Source organism: Bufo bufo, chromosome 7 (genome assembly GCF_905171765.1).
Source record: "Bufo bufo chromosome 7, aBufBuf1.1, whole genome shotgun sequence".
NCBI classification, from domain to species: Eukaryota; Metazoa; Chordata; class Amphibia; order Anura; family Bufonidae; genus Bufo; species Bufo bufo.
Genome location: NC_053395.1, coordinates 184,351,006 through 184,372,340, shown reverse-complemented (window position 1 = coordinate 184,372,340; position 21,335 = coordinate 184,351,006). Strand labels below are relative to the sequence as shown.

General features: G+C 42.7%; 1 protein-coding gene across 1 annotated transcript in view; it reads right to left on the bottom strand.

Moving 5' to 3' along the window:
• The window catches only part of OLA1 (Obg like ATPase 1), a 159,210-nt gene that overhangs the window by 48,538 nt on the left and 89,337 nt on the right, over positions 1-21,335 (bottom strand). The window contains 2 exon segments of the mRNA XM_040440290.1: positions 12,842-12,939; positions 18,275-18,355. Coding sequence (XP_040296224.1) covers positions 12,842-12,939; positions 18,275-18,355 — 179 coding nt within the window.

Genomic DNA, 21,335 nt, shown 5'->3' with positions numbered 1-21,335 from the left:
CAGAGATTACAACCATATAGAAAACGAAAAAGTACATTCAGACCGCCCATTATTGTAACTGACAATTTTTCTAATACTATTAATGTATTCTTTTTTTCTGTTAGTTTCTATAGATGGTGCCTTAATAATAAATAATCATTATCTATGCAAAATATACATAATAGAAAAAAAATATCTTCCCAAGTATTTAATAACCTGCACTGTTAGAACTTAATTTTTTAGAACGAGAAATAATTTCAATGCAGTAGAAAATGAAGATAAACTTACACTTTTAAAAAAGAAAATGGGCCACATCCTTTCCATGCTGGTTTGAACATACAGATGGCCAGATGTGTGGAGTGATATGTATGAATACAGGCCATACTGCAGGGATACCAAACCCTTTTACATCGAAGAACCAATAAATAAATAAAAAAATTCACTTTCTAGGGAAAAATTTCTACTTTAAACAAGCTTGTAAAGCGACCTATAGTTCTTTCCTAGCTCTATATTCTGTTTTGCGCTCTGTTTTTTTGTAGAACAATGCGAAGAGATTGAAAAAATGTCTGCCACTTTTTACTATAACGTGCAGGTCTAGCCGGTGTGTTCGGGGGAAATACCCTCACCGGGCACTACCATACAGAGGTGCACAACCAACCCCCCGGAGCAGGGTCCCACAGATCACAACTTGGAGGCTAAGGGTCCATTCACATGGCCGCAAAATGGGTCAGCATCCGTTCCGCAATTTTGCGGAACAGGTGCGGACCCATTCATTTTCAATGGGGCCAGAATGTGCTTTCCGCATCCGCATTTGCGGATCCGCACTTTCGTTCCGCAAAAAAAAAAATAGAACATGTCCTATTCTTGTCCGCATTTTCTATGAGAGTGCCGGCGATGTGCGGTCTGCAAAACACATACGGACGTGTGAATGGACCCTTAATCTGAACACTGTGAATATTAGGAAGTTCAAGCACTAGACACGGTCTGCTAATTTAACCTAATGCATATCGCAGAAGGCCGCAAAACCATTTTGAGCCGTAATATTTGCAAGAAAAGACTGATCAGGCACATCGTCAGTATAAATGATCGGCCCTCCATCACCAATAGCATCATATACAACAGTGTGTGATGAATATTAAATTTTTTTTTTAAATAAAATTGCAAATGAACAAATAAGAAATATTGAATTTTATATTTCTGCTTATTTTTCGCCTGCAAAACTTAAAAAAATACTGGTTGTGTTTTGATGATGAAAGCCCAGTTTGTGCTGAAGAAAAAATAAAATAAAGCCTAAAAATAAAAATTTGCCCTAAAATGTATTATTCTGGAAATATTTAAGTGAACGTTTAGGCAGATTACTGTGCAGATCTTTTGACCAGAAACACACAAGGAGCACTGTCAAACCTAAAAACCACTGCTGACAAGTCATTTAGGATGTTACGGGGGAAATCCGAGTTTCTTAGACAGATGCAGTGGGACACAGCTTCAGACAGGGCAGAAGAAGGAAACACAACCCTCTAATTAAGTACCAATTTGACAGTTCCAGCCCTGTACACTTCATTACAAGGGATGATTGACGTTCTCTATTACTCCTGAATTCATAGAAATACACTGCGCTCTAAAAGCAAAATTTGTGCAGTTTGCTAAACATAAATGCCATTAACAAAACAAAAAAAAAAAAAAACAACTTCTGTGACGCTGGCATGGGAGAAGAGTGATATTTTACATGTAGATGCAGTGAGGCTTCTGTGTCGTGACGTTTTACAGTTCCTTCATACAAGAACGCCAAGAAAAGAATAAGGAAGAATCAGAGAGAATGCATGTTTTGATAATGTGCATCCAGCAGGAATTGCTGCTCTCAAAACCCTGTACTCTTGTTCCATGGAGAAAGGACCGAGGACTGGGCTAAACTAAAGGTGTGGGGACCATAGCTGGCCTGGTGTCTGCCGCAGACATGTCTGCCTAAGGGTCCATTCACGCGTCCGAATAATGGGTCTGAATCCGGACCCATTCATTCTCTATGGGGCCGGAAGAGATGCGGACAGCACACAGTGTGCTGTCCGCATCCACATTTCCGGAGCGCGGCCTGATCTTCCGGTCCGCGGCTCCCGATAAAAATAGAACATGTTCTATTCTTGTCCGCAATTGCAGACAAGAATAGGTTCTATAGGGGTGCCAGCCGGGTGTATTGCGAATCCGCAATACACTACGGACGTGTGAATGGACCCTAAGACCAGCCATCTATTAATTTATTAACCAATTTACTCAAGTTTATTTTAGATGCAACTTTTGGCACATCCCACATTTGTGCTAAAAGCTGCAACTTTTTCCTGCTTTGTTCTTCCCTTGCCAATTTTCAAAATCTAAATTTGCTTTTCTGGCGCACACGGTCAACAATTTGCCAGATTTATTAGTTAGTGCACTGTAGTTTAAGACTGTTGTATGAAACATTTGTGAATTTTTTTATAACTTAGCGGCGGTGAGAGTGCCCCCTAGTGTCTGTCCAGGGTATCACCTTCTGGAGCAGTGAAAACGCATGGTGAGGCGCATGGTGAGGCGCTGCTGCCAACCCACAAACCACCAGGGAAGGCAGTGTGGTACGCAGGAATGAAAAAGGGTGAAAATCTGAGTTTTAAAATTATCTTTTTTTTTAGGTATCATTAGATGTAGGTTTATTCTGTGTATGAGATAGGCGGGGGTCCAATTCCCGACAACCCTTGCTGAACAGCTGTTTAAGGAAGCCATGGTGCTCACTGGAGGTGACCGATGAACGTGACGTCACGTGGCCTAGGAAGAGGCCACAGAGCTGACGCAGAGAAGTGGCCTCTTCATGCACCTTACTGGTGGGGGTGCTGGGAGTCGGTTCCCCGCCAATCTCCTATTGATGACCTATCCTGAGGATACGCCATCAGTATGACAATCCCAGAAAACCCCAGATCAGAATGTCTCATGGAAAAGTGACTGATAAAGTACTAGCATCTTATGAACACACATACATAGTGATATGAAAATGTCCCTTATAGTAGTAGGATCACATTATCATCGGCACCCAATATTGAGAGAGGACTTGGAACATATTGGGTTGTCTACCTAGACCGTCCAAGCAAAGCCATACTTGAGGATGAGCGCTGGTGATTAGATCTAGATCTGACTTTTGGATTACTTTGAAGTGGTTCTTCACGAGCTCCAAGGAATTCCTGCAATGTATATGCAGTTGCTGAAAGGCCAAAAGAACGTGGCAGACAAACGATACTGAGTGATATACAGTATAATATATTCTATATTACATACAGATGCATGTCAGAGGAAAAGCAAACGGCCACATCAATGGCTTTTGGTCTTGTATCATTTTATAAAAACATTGGGGTGGATTTATAAAGCCTGCTGTTTTATACAATGTGTGGTAGAGTAAGGTTCACCAAATTTGTCGTTAATTCTATCATGACAAACTATAATAAGGGAACGGCCACACGGTCAGGTTTCCTGGTGCAGTTTTGGAAGCCAAAATCAGGTGTGGATCATTAGAGGAGAGACAGTATAAAGGATAGATTTTTTTGAATTCACGCCTGGCATCCAAAACTGCATCAGAAAACCTGAATGTGTGGCTGTACCCTAAATCTACTAGGCTAGGGCAGGCCACACCCCTTAATAAGCCCCAAAAGCAGCAGGAGCTGCATAAAATTGAAAAAAAAAGTCTCATTTTTGCGAAAAAATCCCATATGCCCAAAAGTCTGCAACTTTTGTACATCAGTACAAAATTCCCCCAGGTCCATATTTTGCATTACTAGGTGCATGCACACGACCGGATGTATTTTGCGGTCCGCAAAAACACAGATGACATCCGTGTGCTGTCCGTATTTTGCGGAACGGAACATCTGGCTCCTAATAGAACAGTACTATCCTTGTCCGTTTTGCAGACAATAATAGGACATGTTCTGTTTTTTTACGGAACGGACATGCGGAAATGGAATGCACACGGAGTAACTTCTGTTTTTTTTTTGCGGACCCATTGAAGTGAATGGTTCCGCATATGGTCCGCAAAAAAACAAACAATAAAAACGGAATGTACACGGAAAGAAAATACGTTCGTGTGCAAGAGACCTTACTCTGCACGCTAGAGTCACAAATCTCCTTCACACTTAAAATAATAAAAAAATAAAATAAAAAAATGATCAACAAAAAAAAAATTTTTTTTGTTTTGTTTTTTACAATTTGTTCCTTCCTTGTTTCTGTATATAGTGTCTATTTTTTTTCCATATCTTGTTATAAGTTGCCAGTTTTTCATCTGTAGTTGTACATTATTTTTTTTGTAAAGCATTAACTTTCTTTTGCCGTTTGTGATGTTGATAAAAAACAAATCCACACGTGTGAGCTAAACGTATACAGAACACGCATTTTTAAAATAAAATCCAATGACTTCTATAGGTTAAATATCCAAATAGATCAGCTGGAACGTGCTTTGTATTGAAAGTGTGCATAAAAAAAACAACCTATGTCCTACAGATACTACTCCACAATATATAATACAAAACACGTAAATGTATAAGACGGGATTACGACAGGTGCATGGAATATGCAAAGATGTTTGTCACTTTAACAACTGATTTAAAGGGATCTGTCATGAGGGTTTAAGCCCCAAACAGACAAATCCTGTTGGCCAGGTTCTTCTATTTTATGTCCGATTTGGAAAAAATTGCCTGCGGAAAAATGAGAGCTGAGCCCATTGGTTGCTATGGGGAATCGCTTCACTTTTCCTTTGCACCAGTTTTGATAAATATCCCCCAAATTTGTCTGTGACTGTGAAGAATTTATCACTTTTTTTCAATTATTTTACTTGGATATGCTGTCGAAAAATTATACATTACCAGTTACTTATATGGCATCTGAAATAAAACAACTGGGAAAATAATTACATTTTCTTTCTAAAACATTTTAATATTACAGCGAAGAGACGTATAAAAAAATAAAAAATGTATACACTGACTCAGACGTATCTGTATATATACTACGTGCTCTTTACATCCAAGTGAAACAATAAGTGTTTAGGTTTTTTATGTATTTCACTAGCAGGTCTTATATATATATATGAGCTGGGACATGGCTAGTGCTATGGAATTCCAGCAATAACGCGTCTGACCGAGCGCAGGGAAGGGCAATACTTGGGGGCCTTTTTCCGGGCGTGCGACGTTGCTTGCTCGTAAACAGATCTGAAATACTTCCTCAATCAGGTTTTACGAGCAGAGATGCGCAGGGGGTGCTTGCTCAATGGCTAGCTGGAGGGATAAATAGCCCCAGCAGGTGGCCAAAACTGTGCCGAAAATGGTTACGAACATCACTCAGATCAATGGGCTTTGATCTTTCAACTTCAACTACACAAACATCCAGATCAAAATATATATATATATATAAATATAATTGAAAAAGAGTAATTTAACAAAAGAAAACCCAGTCCGGCTCCCAGTCCACAGACGCTGGTGCACTACTGACACTGCAGAGGCAACAGATCTTCAATGATTAGGGAGTAGACAATGCAATAATTAGCAGTGACTTTAAGAATAAAACGAGAAGACGAGATAAGTGATGGCACGCTGGCGTCTCGACTGTAGACTGACTGTCCGTGGAGGCCTGGGAAGTGTTTATTACACAATTAGAAATCTATAGAGCTCTCCTATGAGAACCTTGGTACAGATGTGACTCTTAGGTTGTGTTCACACATAGCAGAAAATCCGTGACAAGGTTGTTTCTGCACCTTCATGGATCATATCTGGATCCTAACCACTAAGGGTTTTCCCCATATTCTCCAAATCTGGCTATGACCACACATGGTGGAGGAGCTGAAGATTTTCCACCCTCAGACTGGACGAAAACTTAGAGTAGGTTCACACTGAGTTTTTTGGAGGAGGTTTTGAGGCAGATTTTGCCACAGCCAGTTTTTCAGCCAAAGTCAGTAGTTCTGAAAGGAATCAGAAATATAAAGGAAGGACTGATAGGTCTCCTTCCTGCTGGATCTACTTCTGGCTTTGGCTGAAAAACCTGCAGGAAAATCTGCCTCTAAGGCCTCATGCACACGACTATTTTCGGTCCGCAACCGTTCCATTCATTTCAATGGGGCCGCAAAAACAAAAGAGTGCTCATCTGTAGGTCCATTCCAAGTCCCCGCAAAAAAAGACAGAACATGTCCTATTCTTGTCCGTTAAATTGTGAACAAGAATAGGGCTGGTCGTGCAGAACGGGAAAATGAGGGATGCACGCAGCTGGTATCTGTGTTTTGTGGATCCGCAATTTGCAGACCGCAAAACGGATACGGTTGTGCGCATGAAGCCTAAACTTCCTCCAAATAGCTCCATGTGAACCTACCCCTAGACAGGTCTGTAGTCTGTGTAGCAGTCAACTGCATTCTACAACTCAAAGAAAATGTGTCATCAGAAAATGACCTATTATTTAAATCACATTTGTATGTAAAAATTTTATTTTTTTTACAATTTTTGGTGATATAAATCATGACTAGGGGTGAGCGAATCGACTTCGGGTGAAACATCTGAAGTCGATTCGCATAATCGAGTATTAGAATATATTGGCTCCGATGAGCCGAAGTTATTACTTCGCAAAGTCTCGCAAGACTTCAGGTAATAACTTCAGAAATCAATTTCTACTGTAAAAAAAAAAATTTGGTTCCAAGTTTGGAAAATGTTTTTTTACAGTAGAAATTAATTTCTGAAGTTATTACGCGAAGTCTCGCTAGACTTCACAAAGTAATAACTTCGGCTCATAGGAGCCAATACATTCTAATACTGTACAGTATTCAAACAAAGTATTATGCGAATCGACTTCGGATGAAACATGATTCGCTCATCCCTAATCATGACCCATCATTAGACCTGTGACCGGTGTGAAAATTGCAGGATTAAATACGTTTTTTTTGAAGGGCTTCTGCCATCAGGAACATGATTATTAAACTGTCTGACCTTAGACATGTGCTAATGTCAGCTGAAGCTAGAGGGAAAACAGAGCCTCTCGGAGCAGGGGCAACACCCCCATTGCTCCTAGAGGCTCATTTGCATAAAATAAAAGTTCATAAAAAACGGAGGCACATAGAAAAAAACGGACAAAGACCTCTAGCTTCAGCTGACATTAGCACATGACTAAGGTCAGCCAGTTTAATAACGGTGTTCCTGATGAAAGAAGCCCTTTAAAATATTGATAGGGACATGGAAAATTAAAAAATATTTCTTAAAGATATATTTATCATAAAAACGTGACTTTAACAATAGGTCATTTTCTGCTGGCATATTCCCTTGACAGGGGCCACATCAGTGAACTGGGTAACTTCACTGACTTTAATGGGGCTCATCAGGTTCTCATGAGTGATTTCCCTTTGTGACCCCAACTGATGAACCGCTCACAATAAAGTGGAATTCCAAAGTGGACAGTTCCTCCCACCTAGGCTTACAGAGGGAGCAAGGGGCTATCGGACCTGTTCCATTTTGGCTGTGGTTAATCACATTCCAGCATTACCTGGGTACAGCCTTCTCTGGTGATTTATCGGCAGGGGCCATGTGATATTCATTATTGCTTTGGCTTTCTATCTCTAAATGTTTATTTTTCAGTTTAGAGCGCTCGTGCTCTTTGATATTGTATGGTAATTTTTTTTATTTTTTTTTTCAACAGAATTGAAACCATGTGCATATAACTCGAGCTAACGAATTACAGTGAGATGGAAACAGAGAAGGGTTTCAACAAAACTCTGATATTTAGCGGGGAACTGGCCTTGGTTCAGGTAACAGCATATAGATTAAGCTCTGAGGCCGAGAGGGCGGTTGGAGAAATATTTTGTGTGTGCAATGTTATTATTTTCAATGCATTATTGTACCTGCATAATCTAGAGCTTACAAAATATTTCGAAAACTGGAATAAATACTTCTGTAAAAGTTGAACAAATCCAGTAAAATGTACCTGTTCCCAGGGCACAGTGCTAATTTTTGGGTAATCCTATTTGTCCCTCACGTTGCTACGTCATTACTGATGGCTGGTTCTGTTGCTAGCAGTCTGCAATGAGGTGTTACTAGCTCAGGGTGTGTCCCTAAACAGTCTGCCACTGGTAGCACGGATTGGATAGTGTCAGACTGTGCAGGGACACCCCCCCCCCCCAACTGGTAAAACCAATCTTGACATTCATTGCGCACTGCTGGCAATTCAGTCAAAAACTTCTAGTAGGAATAACAGAGGGATGGCGCAACACAGTGGCCAGAACAGATGATCCAGAATAGTTAATACATGGAGGATGCACATAGTCACTAAAAGAGACAGACAGGTCCCCTTTAAAACATAAAAAATAAATCATAATTGGAGTTGTACACAAACAACTTCCCACCTACTAAAATCATAAAATCAGACCCAGAGGAGCCTCCAAAGCCAAAATCTGGGGAGCTGCCTGCAAAACATTTTGCCGATTTAAAGGGGTTTCCCAAAATCAGCCATTTTTTTTATTTATTTTTTTATTGACACTATACCCAGAAATTTTACACCCTAGACTTTTACAGGACTAGTGACACTACGGGTTTTCTAATGTGACCTTCATCAGGAGTTCATTACATCAACCATACCAATTATGCTGGAATATTTGTGACAACCACCACTTGTGACAGCCCCACTCCATATTGATGAATGGTCATAGAGTATTTGCTATATTAAAGGAAATGTCATGTATTTTATTTATTTGATTTAACCACTGAAACCCCACGCGATCCTGAGAACGATTCTCTGTATGGAGCAGTTAAGCGAGTATTGGTCCATTCATTTGTATGGGATTGATGAAGTGATGTCTATGTCATGTCCGTAGCATACCCATTTTAGACAGCTGCCTTCTCCAGGTATAAGGTGGGAGCGCTCCTGTATAGTGAGCTGTCTGTTTAGCCATGGGTATGAGGGGGGCTCCTTTATTCTCATTCTCCTGCACCACAGTATTCAAAGTCAATGGGTCCGCACCACAATACAGAGTTCACACAGCCAGTGCCTGTGTTTTGTGGACCGTTGTTTGCGGTCCGCAACACAGGCGCGGCAACCATACGGTTGTGTGAATGAGCCCTAAGGCTGGGCCTACGGAGCGATCATGGTTGAGACACCTGTTGCGCAACCAAAGATCGCTGTGTAGCAATGCAGCCATAGAAATGAATAGGATTGCAGTGAAACTCTGAAGCTGCTGGCACCCCAGAATTGCAACCCTGCTCGATTTCTTTGCGATTCTGGGGTTGCGGTAACTTGTGAATCATGCTGAGACCCCTGACACAACAATCCTTAGTCATGCGATGGGTGTCTAGGCCAAGATCGCCATGTAGCCCTTGCTCTCTGCAAGCATCCAAGCCTGTTTTTGCCAAAATCTACATGGAAGGAGCAGCAAGAATGGACATGTTATCAAGACTGTATGTCCCATTGGTGGAGGCAACTTGTTCCCGTCACTTTAGGCACCCCAGATCAAGAGGTTTACTGGATACATTCAAGACCTTTCAGTAGGATATGCCTTGAAATGTTTAATCGTCAGACCATGGGGAACCTGTCAACTACTAAAGAGTTAAAGTATATATTCCAACCTTTCTCCGATGGAAAGCATTTGTTGTGAAGCATGTCCTTAAAGGGGTTGCATCATCTCAGACAATGGTGGCATATCGCTATGATATGCCCCCATTGTCCGATAGGTGCAGGTCCCACCTCTGGGACCTGCACGTATCTCATAAACGGAGCCAGTAAAGTCCCAAAGGGCACACCACGTAAGCGCGGCTGCTCTCCATTCATTTCTATGGGGCTGGCTCGGCTATTTCAGTCAGCCCCTTAGAAATTAATGGGAGTGGTGGCCGAGATCTCTGTAATGGGGACACCCCTTTGCTCGGTTTTCCTTCCTTTGAGGGATATCTGGCTTTCACTGTGTTGAAGACCCATAACGGGCTCCACGGTTATTTTGCATATCACTGTTTCCCAGGGAGCTTTGCACTTTGGATTGCTGTGTCGAGACTCTTAAATGAGGCTCCACCGTGTTTTCTGTAGCTGGTCTCCTTAAGATCAGCCATTGTTTTGTTTGTTCAGCTATTTTTGGCAGACCACTTTGCCGGCCTCCTATTAGGCTTCGTTTTAGAGATAGGTTTGGGTCCAAGAGGTGAGACCCGCACCTATCAGACAATGGGGGCATATATCCTAGCGATATGCCCCCATTGTCTGAGATGGGAATACCGCTTTAAGTCCAGACATCCAGCCTGCCTCTATGAGCGTCCATATTCAGACTTATTGGGAGGAAGCGAAGTTATGTGTTTCAGGGTAACATGAGAAAAGTCCTGCAAGTGAATATAAGTATGGATGACTGGCTGACGGCCCATGCAGTCTGTGCCCTGTATAGATACAAACTAACATTACAAGAATTTTAAGCTATTCCTTAAAGACCCAGCTCCTCGACTCCAGATCCCTGCATTTTTACAATCCCAGTAAAAGTTTTATGCGAGTATGTAAAATACACATTTTAAATAACCTGCATTTATACACACTCGCATAACCAGAAATGGACATTTCCCTTTTCATCTTGAACGCTGCAGTGCCAATAAGATCTAACAGCGCTGAATGGATTCAATAGAAATCATTAGGCCTGCTGGCCTGTCTGCACAGATAATTACACTTTTGGCTACAAACATACAGGGTTTTTTTATTTTTTTTTGCTGCGGGGAATTTGACATTTGTAGCCAAACGACTACATAAAAGCAGCACCAGTTTAACTCTCCAAGTGCGAGAAGGCCACCTTTAATTCTTTCTATAACCTACTATTCCAAATGGTGAGGTCAGGAGCATAACGGAATCTCCGGTACCAGTCACATGTATAAATATACTAGAGGGGTGGGCGATATGGCCAAAAATGTATATTGCGATATAATTTTAAGCATGTGCGATATGCGATATATATCGCGATATATTGTTTTCTATATTTGGGGGGGGGGGGGGGTGTTTAAACTTTTTTTTTTTTTTTACTTTTTATTTAATAACTATTAGCCCCCTTAAGGGCTAGAACCCTTGTCATATTCACCCTAATAGAGCTCTATTAGGGTGAAGAGGACTTTACACTCTCCCTGCTGCCCTGTGCACACAACAGCAGGGAGCTGACCATGGCAGCCAGCCTCTCATGTGCCACCCAGCCTCTGATCCGCCCCCCAGCCACTCATGTGCCCCCCAGCCTCTGATCCGCCCCCCAGCCACTCATGTGCCCCCCAGCCACTCATGTGCCCCCCAGCCTCTGATCCACCCCCCAGCCTCTCCCTCTTATCAGCCTCTCCCTCTTATCAGCCCCTCTAGTAACTCAAACCCACCCATATTGATTGATATGTGCCCTCATTGCTGAGGAAAATGAGGTTTTAATATATGCAAATGAGCCTCTAGGAGCAACGGGGGCGTTACCATTACTCCTAGAGGCTCTGCTCTCTCTGTAACTGCCGCGTCCTCTGCACTTTGATTGACAGGCCCGGCAGAATAAACTTGATCATGCCTGGCCCTGACCTCTTCTAAAGTCTTGCGGTGCGCCGTGAGCTTCAGTATCTGGCGCAGTACAGTATCCGGCGCAGGTGCAGTTCTTTTCTTTACTGCTACCCTCTTTCCTGTACTGTGTCATATAACAGTTAAATGACTGTTGTCCTATCACAACAGCTTATATCCCATCCACAGCATGAGGGATGTGTGTCTGATCAGCAGTTGTCTGACTGTTGGGGCCCCCGTCAATTATTAGAACAGGGGAGCCACGTTCCTCGTCATATTTGAATGGAGCGGCAGACACGCGTGCATCTCCGCTGTTCCATCCATTCCAGGCAGCCAAGATCAAGCGCATGGCTATCTCCATCAACCCCATAGAGATGGATGCAGTGGCAAAGAGCATGCATGTCCGGGGCTCCATTCAAACAATGGAAAACAAGCCCCCTGTTCTAGTGACTGGCTGGGGGCCGCAGGGGAAGAAACCCTCGCTGATCAGAGGCTTAACCCCATATGGATAGGGGATTTGTTATTTTAATAGGAGACAATCCCTTTAACAGGGGAAACTGTGGATGTCACACATTTCTCCTGCAGCTACCACTGCAGGGAAAATATGGTATTGATTAGTCTCCATTCGGTGCCTTGTCAAATAGTTGATTGGCGGGTGATGGACCCGCACTGATCAGATACTGATGACCTATCCCGAGCATAGCTTATCACTATGAAGAGCTCAGAAAACCCCCTTAGTCTACTTGATAAATGCAGACAACCCCTTTAAGCTGCTATTTTTTTGTCTTCATAATATGCAATATCAGCGCGTCAAAAAAATTATCAAGAAATTAATCGGAGCAAAATCAGCCTTACAATGATAAGACCAAATCATACATGGAATCACCCTTGTCGTAGCTATACATGAAGAACGGATTACATATGATGCCAATCCTGCAAGTTACATCCGATACCACTATTATTGGTTAGCTGCAAATATCGCTATCCTTATATTGCTTTTCACGATCACTCAAAGGTTTTTGTGGTCACCGATCCAATGCAATATCAAGTGTTCTCCAGGGAGGTCCTATATTAAGACTACTTCATAGCAGTCCTTCCTCTGAAGGTTTTCCTAGAAGCCGCATTTAGTTTCGCAGTGGCGCAATCCTACTGAGCAGATCTCAAAAGTCCCTTCCATCACTGTCACTGCCTAATATCCCCCCATGTACAGACAAAGCAGTGCAAACCACTTGTATTGGTTCAATCTGGTGCTGGGAGAGACAGACTAATAGGCAGGTATTTCATCTGTTACCTGGCGAAACCGTGTCCGCGTGCTACACACACTCGCCTGACAGAATAATACCGGACGGTGACAACTTACCACTTGTTTTTCTTGCGGATGTAGTCTTTTTCCGAGAGGTTGACTAGATAGATCATCGGTTTGGAGGTCAGGAATAAGTATTTGTTTAGCACTTCAATCTGGACGAAAGATGGAGAAAAAAAAAAAAGAACAAAGCAAATATCAGCAAAGCTGTACTGAGAGGATTGCCGAGACGTCTGAATGACATGTATATGTGTGACGAGCGGTCAGTCTGTTTTCTACTGGGATATAAATGTGAGAAAGGTTGGCCAATGATATACAGGAACTGTTGGCCAAACAATCATTTGGTCTTCGGGGATCAGTCCCAAGTCCTATGTGTTATTTCAACGGAGCAGGGAGAAAAAAACAAAACTAAATGTTCAAAAAAGAGGAAAAAAACTATTCTGCTTTACTCTTGTGTTTCTTGAAGATAGCAGATGACTGGGGGTTCAAAGAAAATAGGAAGGTAGCGCCCAACTAGTAGTCCTTATGTGCTTTAGGACTCAAGCACATGACCGTATCCGTTTTTACGTACTCTTTGATAAAGACACCAGCGAGTGTCGAAACGCGTCACAGGACTATGTGACAATAAACAGAACTTTTGCAGATAACCTATAGTGAGTGCCGGCCCTTTCTTGCTATTGTTTCGTGGGATGCCAATCCTAGGACGCTAGCACCACAAAATATTTACCTGCAGTGCCGACCTATTGGACTTACTACTTCATATCTGTTTTTAGGTCTGCAAACCACGGATCTGCAAACCACGGATCCCTTCTGTGCGCACTCCACAATTTTCTCACTCCCATCAGTAGACACAGCTATTCTCGTCCACAATGCCGACCAGAATAGGACATGTTCTATCATCTGAGGAGCGGGCAGACAGCGCACGGGTGACATCCATTTTTTGCGGACCAATAGCAATAAATGGGTCCGTGTGCTATCTGCATGCGACTGCAGTGGTCTGTGATTCGGAATTGGTGGTGGGAACCGGACAGAGAAGGTGGGGCCACGAGGCATCCCTATAAGGGCTCATGCACACACTCATGGTTTTGGTCCGCATCAGATTTTTGGCAGATCGAATGCAGAGCCATTCACTTTAACGCAAAAAATAAATAAAAAATAAATAGAACTTGCCCTATTCTTGTCTGTTTTGCGAACAAGAATAGGCATTTCTAACAGAGGGCAGGATGTACCAATCTGTAAAATGCAAAACGCGCATAACCCGAATTCGTGTTTTGCACATCCGCAATATGCGGACCTCAAAAACAGCTACGGCCGTGTGTATGAGCCTTAAAAGGGGAGGATATGGTAAGGTCTAATTATAAGGCTAGTTTTACATCTGCGGCCCAGGTCTCCGGCAAAGAACAGCCTGCCAGAGTTCTCCAGATACGGCATTGCCGGATAGTGCTGCCTGCCAGCCGGACCCCACTAACTATAATGGGATCCGGCTGTTCCTCGGTAAACATGGCAGGATTCGGCCGGACAAAAACAGCTGCACGCAACGATTCCTGGCATTCTCTGGCGGAGATCTGTGCTGCGGTGACTAGCCTACTACAGTTTTTGCTTGTGAAACATAAATAACAAACTCAGAACCAGGGCTACACTGTGATCCCATGGGAGTCAGAATTTATCAGATTTACTGCAACAGCTACATCCCAGAAAATAGACTAGACAGACAGAAATGCCTTACATTTTTAAAAACAAAATTGATAAAAAAATGTTCATACAAAAACATAATAAAAATGGTAGAGATCATGTAAGAGATTCCTCCACATCCATTAGGAAGCCAGATCAGTGACAACCATTGTCGTAGCTGAGGAACGGGCAGTAAAATGGATTTGCGGATGTTATAATGCATCGCTTAGCATAATAACTGCGGCACTATGACTGATCCCCTACAATACTTGTGTAACCCTTCCACACGGTATAGCTGACACCGTCTCAGTGACAGGAGGCGATACAGCCACAATGCTTAGCAGTCCTGAGCAAGCGGGGATTCTATATTCTAATTGTACATGCTTTCACGTATGGTAATGTGTGGAAATGAATATGTATGGTGTGGTGACATCTCGTAATAAGTAAAAACCACTGTACTACCGTATATCAACAACGTTAAGCATAATCACCCTGATACCAGTCATTTTTTGTCCTCAGAATGCACTTTACAGGGAAAATGCTTAACAAGACGTTAACGGAACTGATTGGAGTCGAATGATCCTATATCAGTGGAGAACCTACAGGATATCACATCACTGGCCCCTTAACACCCCCCCCCCCCCCCCCATCACAAATTTTACTACTAACAAAGCGCACAGTCTTACAATAATTTTTTAGAAAATGCTATATAAATGTCCCATTACAAGAAGCAGGATTAAAGTATTTTAAAGGGATTGCCTCATCTGAGACATTGTCAGATATATACAGGTGCCATCTCTGGCACCCGCATCTATCTCCAGAATAGGACCCCTGAAGTGAGTGAGGAGCAGCGTGGCCGTCCTCTATTCATTTCTATAGGACTGTCGAAAATAGTAGAGCGCTGGTTCGGCTATCTCCAGTAGTCCCATAAAAGGAAATGAAGAGGAGGCCGCACTTGTGCAGGGCGTTCTCCATTAATTTCTATGGGACTTCTGAAAATAGCTGAGCACGCTCGCTCACTTTCGGGGGCCCATTCTGGAGATAGGTGTGGAACCCACACCTATCTGTCACTGCTAGCATATTCTAGCGTTACGCCACCAATGTCTCAGATGACACAAACCGTTTAAGCTTTACAGGGGGCTATACTATTTATTTTTTCATATTTTAATACGGAAGACATTAACCTGGCAAATTAATTTCTCCTGACGCATGTTTTATAGATACATAGCACCTACATAGTGCCACTCTTCTCTTATTCCACCTAGAAAATATGCATGAACTGACAGATAGGTGTTTCTATTAGCCTGGTAAAAAGGGTGTGACCCTACATAGCCTGACAGCGTACAATCAGTGCTGAGAATGCCAGGTTGCGTAGAGACACTCCATACTAACAAGGTGAATGCTAATGTTCAGCTGTGAATTTATTCATACATTTCCAGGAGAAATAACAGAGGAATGGTACAACACAACATTCTAAGAAAACAATTTTAGTTTTATGAGGAAAACAAGTATTTCTTTAAACAGACAAGAAATGAGAGCTGGCCAGTTACCTAGAAACAATGCTGCTTTTTGCAGCAGCACTGTGCCCTCAATAATAGAGAAGGTCATGAATGGGTGACCTCTTCCTCAGTATTAAATCTATATGCATGAACATGGTATAAGTGAGAGACCTGTCTGAAGGAGATGACCAAGTTTAATATGGCACCCATCAGATGGTCTTAGGAGGCCAGCAGTCTGGTACTGTGCAAGGTCATCGGGCCTTAATTAGTACATCCTCGAGATGGATCACAAGGCTGTATTCACAGCACCTTTCATGCTCTCCATTGTCATACCACCTGCTCTACAAGCACTTAAGAAGATGCAAGAGCGCCACCTTTGTACTAGTGAAGGTCTGAGGGTGCAGAACACCAGCATTTCTGAACACTGGTTGCCAGTTCACAGCACTGTAGAGTGGACGTATAAATTCATCTCCAGTCTAAATTCCATTGCATATGTTTAAAAGAACACAAAATATAGAAAATGCACAAAAGATTACAAAACAAATCCCCAGAACTTTCTCCCTTAAAAGGGTTGACTAATTTGTACATAACTTTCTAAAATGGCCATAAACAGCAATGTTTCATTCATGCAACCATAATAGACTGCCCCGGTATCAGCATCGTAGACAGAGCAAGCTGGCATCTTCTGTGTCCATAGGACGCAAGATGGCAGTGGTCTTCAGGCTGTTCCAGACTTCATCCACTGAGGTGCAGAACAGTAACTGGACGCATGTGCAGATACAAGGGAATTCTGCTGCCTCTATCTGCGCATGTGTTGGATACATCCAGCTTACTGTTTAGCACCTGAACTATAGTGAAGGCCGCTAGGGACAGCCTGAGGCAGTGGTCACGAGGACAAGTCAAGTGACCTCCACCATCTTGCATTCTACGAATGTAGAGAATGCCAGCTAGATCGTTGATACCAGGGGCCTTTAAAAATTTACAGCTGGGGGAAATATAAAAACAGTTATGGTTGCCTGAATGAAACATTAATGTTTATTAATTGTTTTATTTATTTTTTGGACATTTTTATATAAATTGGCCAATCTCTTGGTTGTCCGAGTGTTTACTACTGATGGACCTATCCTCAAGATAAGTCATCAGTATGTGATCGGTGGGGGGTCCGATATCAGACACGGTCACCTGTTTAAATCTGCGACACTGAGGTGAGTGCCGTGGCCTCCTCGCAGCTTGCCAAGCACAGCGCCATCCGCTGGATAGTGGATGTGCTTGGTATTGCAGCTCAGCCGCATTCACTTTAAAGGGACTAAGCTGCACCTAGGCCATGTGACCGACGAAGCTGACGTAACAGGCCTAGAAAGAGCGCTCTTCAAACAGCTGATCGGCGGGGGTGCCGGGAGTCGGACCCCACCGATCTGATATTGATGACCTGTCCCCTGAGGATAGCTCATCAGTTTTAAACACTCAGACAACTCCTCTAAAAGGAAACGTATCACCTCTGCTTTGCTGCCCTCAGACGGTTGTCCCTTTACAGACAGGATGAACCTCACAGCGTGCGCCAGCAACGCGTTTGATGAGATTTGTGTCCTCACCCTTCCTTGCCTCCTGACCATGTTATGCATAATGTTACGCATAGGAAAGAAACCTGCCAATCATAGCCAAGAGGTGGGGGAGGGCAGAGCCATGATTCTCATCAGCCATCTCCCCTCACATCGCTGGCGTACACTGCGGGGTTCACCCTGTCAGTACTGTAAAAGTAATGAATTCTAGCCCAGAAGTGATAGCGGGTCTGTCACTATACTATGCTGGGCAGCATAATAAAGGTCAGAGATTCCCTTTAACCTCCTCTGCTCCCATTTCATCTCATATTACAGAGAAATATATGAAGAAATCATCTGTGTGTCCCAGGAAATCAGTCACGGGTCGGCTATAGCCGTGTTTCCCAACCAGTGTGCCTCCAGCTGTTGCAAAACTACAACACCCAGCATGCCCAGACAGCCTTTGGCTGTGCAGGCATGCTGGGAGTTGTAGTTTTGCAAAAGCTGGAGGCACACTGGTTGGGAAACACTGGGCTATAGGACAACTGGCTGCCGCTGGAGCCTTCCCCCCATCTTCCCCCTATGCAGAAGACCAGGAGAGTAACCCTGCGTTTTCTGCAGGGTTTCAACAAGAACCTTTCAGAAAGATATAGAAAATCCTGCAGACTGGCAAACAGCGAGCGTGGGCAAGATGATCTAGGATTACAGCTCCTTAGCCTGAAAAGGTTGTGACACAATGCGAATGTTATCAGTACGGTCAATGCTGCAAACAGATACTGTACCTCCTTGTCATTCCACTCATGGCAATAGCGGACATGATTCTTTTCATCTATTACCCAGGATTTGACTTTGCACATTATGTCCTAAGGAAAATTAACAGAGAAGCAGAAAAACAAAATCATTAAATTGAATGACAAGCTGAAAGCTCAGCGTGACACCGCCGGCACAATCATTTGTCTGAAACAAATATTGTTTGGCAAAATATTCAACCTAATAATAGAAATGTACACGAGCCGCGAAGACAGAAAGTAAATGGGTATCTTTTGCGGAACAAAAACTTTTCACGTTCATGGCAACTGTTCGGAGATTACAATTACAGTTAATTGAAAGGACCACAAAACCCAAAAGCTTAAAAGATGTGGTGGAAAAGCAGCGCAGAAAGTACAATTCACAAATGATATCAAAATATGTCAGGAGCACATAAAAGCTTCTTCTTTTGTACTATGCGCCAATTTCTTACACTTTGTACATACCGTATATGCTAGGAAAATGTCCTGACATATACAGCAAACATATCTATAGGCCAAAGAGTCCTTATAGGATAGGTCTGGCTGGTATAGGTCCACATACTTTATATTTCAATTTATTGTAAATTCTGATCATGAAAAAAAAAAAACGTACACCGCACGTTATCTACTGTACAATGGGAAGCGATGGCAACATATAGTTGTGTATGTTGGGACTAGAAGTTTGGAACAAATGTAACACAAAACAAAGAGGGAAAAGAGCATTGGTGAGGATACATTTTTTAGTTTCATTTCAGAGGACTTGTTACTTGCCTATATTGGGATCCTGGTTACAAAATGTCTAGTTATGCCAACAGACAGGAGCAGGGACGGTACATATAAGGATAAATGCACATGTTCGGGATTTATGTGCGGAGAAATCCACAGGTGTTCGCAGGGAAATCCGTGCGGACAATCTGCATGAATTGGTGCAGATTTTACTCTCCCCACTGAAGTGAATGTGTAAAATCTGGTCAGGATAAAATAAAATAAATTGACATGCTGCGGACTTTAAAATCCGCACTGAAAAAAAAATCAGCATCGTGTACATGAGAATTTAAAATTCTCATAGAATACAATGTGCAGGCAAATCCGCATGCAATCTTGATCGTGTGCATTTAGCCTAAGGGTTCAATTACAGGGGTCCCTCAAGATACAATATTAATGAGGACCTGTCACCGCTCCTGACAGGCCTGTTTTAATAGCTTCATGCATTCCCCATGTAATAACAATTCTGGAGCATCTATTCTTATGTCTGAATGTTGTGCCGTTCCTTTATTATTTCTACCAGAAGTTATGAATGAGCTGCTAGCAGTCTGCAGTAAGGGTACAGAGGGGAGGTAACCAGTTGGGGGTGTGTCCCTGCACAGTCTGACAAGGGCAGCACTGATTGGATAGAGGCAGTCTGTGCAGGTACACACCCCCCAACTGGAGCAATTCATTCATAACTTCTGGTAGAAATAATAAAGGAACGGCACAACATAGAACCATAAGAATAGATGCCCCAGAATTGTTATTACATGGGGAATGCATGACGCTATTAAAACAGGCCTGTCAGGAGCGGTGACAGGTCCTCTTTTATTGGTTCCAGGACGACCATTGTAAGTTGAAACCATTGTAAGTTGAGTAATCAGTTCCAAAGTCCCAAAATCCAAGATAAGAGAAAACTGAAGATTTAAGAAAAATAAGCAGATAACGGAGACAGATAAAACAAGTCCTTACATATAACAGTCAGGATTAGCTGCTAACTGATCCAGCTATTTTACCAGAGAAGTGGCCTTGATTGGTTGGATCTGAGTCTGAGACATTGTATGTTGAGTCTAGTTTCAACTTACGATGGGTCAGAAAAGATCACTGTACGTTGTAAATATTGTCTCCTGAGGCCATTGTATCTTGAGGTATCACTGTCTATTAACATGAAGAATAGTCATCCCCCATCTGCAACAATGGACAGGGTGGGGACAAATGTCTGATGGGCGTGGGTCCCTACTGATCACGAGAACAGGACCCTATGTTTCCCATTTGAATGGAGGAGCATGTCCGGTAGAAGAATCTGGCAGCAGCTTATTCCCATTTCTCCTTTGGAATCACATGCACACTTAGCCCAGCCAAGAATGCACATCTATGTGGGAGTCAGGAGGAGCAGCTGTCCTGCTGACAGCTACTGAGGATGTGTGGGCAGCAGATTACTGCCTTATGCAGATGAAGGACTAAGAATGCGGATAAGGCTAGGGCTACACGCCAACATGTGTCGCGCCACAAAAAGAGTGCAACTACATTGCAACATTCATGTCGCACGACATTATTTGCAATCATAGTCAATGGAGTCGAACTGCGACATGTGAAATACTGCGACACACACAAAAATCCAACTTGGATGGATTTTTTGCGACTGTCATGTCACAGTATGTTGCATGTCGCAGTATGTCACAGTGAGACACCATTGACTATCATTACAAAAATTGGCGCGCGACTCTTGAGTGTCAAATTTCGCCGTATAGCCCTATCCTAAAAGAGATTTAAAAGAGACGTAGAGTAAATATATTGAACATGGTGTGGAAGATATATATATATATTTTTTTTGAAGGACACTTCAAAAAGCAAGCAATAAAATGTAAATACAAAAACTAAATGTGAGCCATTAAAAAAGGTTTGGCCGTATCCTAATTAGCTTGTAAATCTGAATAAGGCTCCATGCACACGACCGTATGTGTTTTTTGGTCCGCAAAAAAAAAACAGATGACATCCGTTTGTTTTTTTGCGGATCCATTGTAACCATGCCTAAAACGGACAAGAATAGGACATGTTCTATTTTTTTTTTTCCAGTTTTGCGGGCCGTTTTTTGCGGTCCGTATACGGAACCACTCATTTCAATGGTTCGGCAAAAAAAAACAGAATGTACTCCGTATGCTTTCCATTTCCATATTTCCGTTCCGTTGAAAGATAGAACATGTCCTATTATTGCCCGCAAATCACGTTGCGTGGCTCCATTCAAGTCAATGGGTGCATCCGTATGTCTTCCGTATCCGTTCCGTTTTTGCGGAACCATCTATTGAAA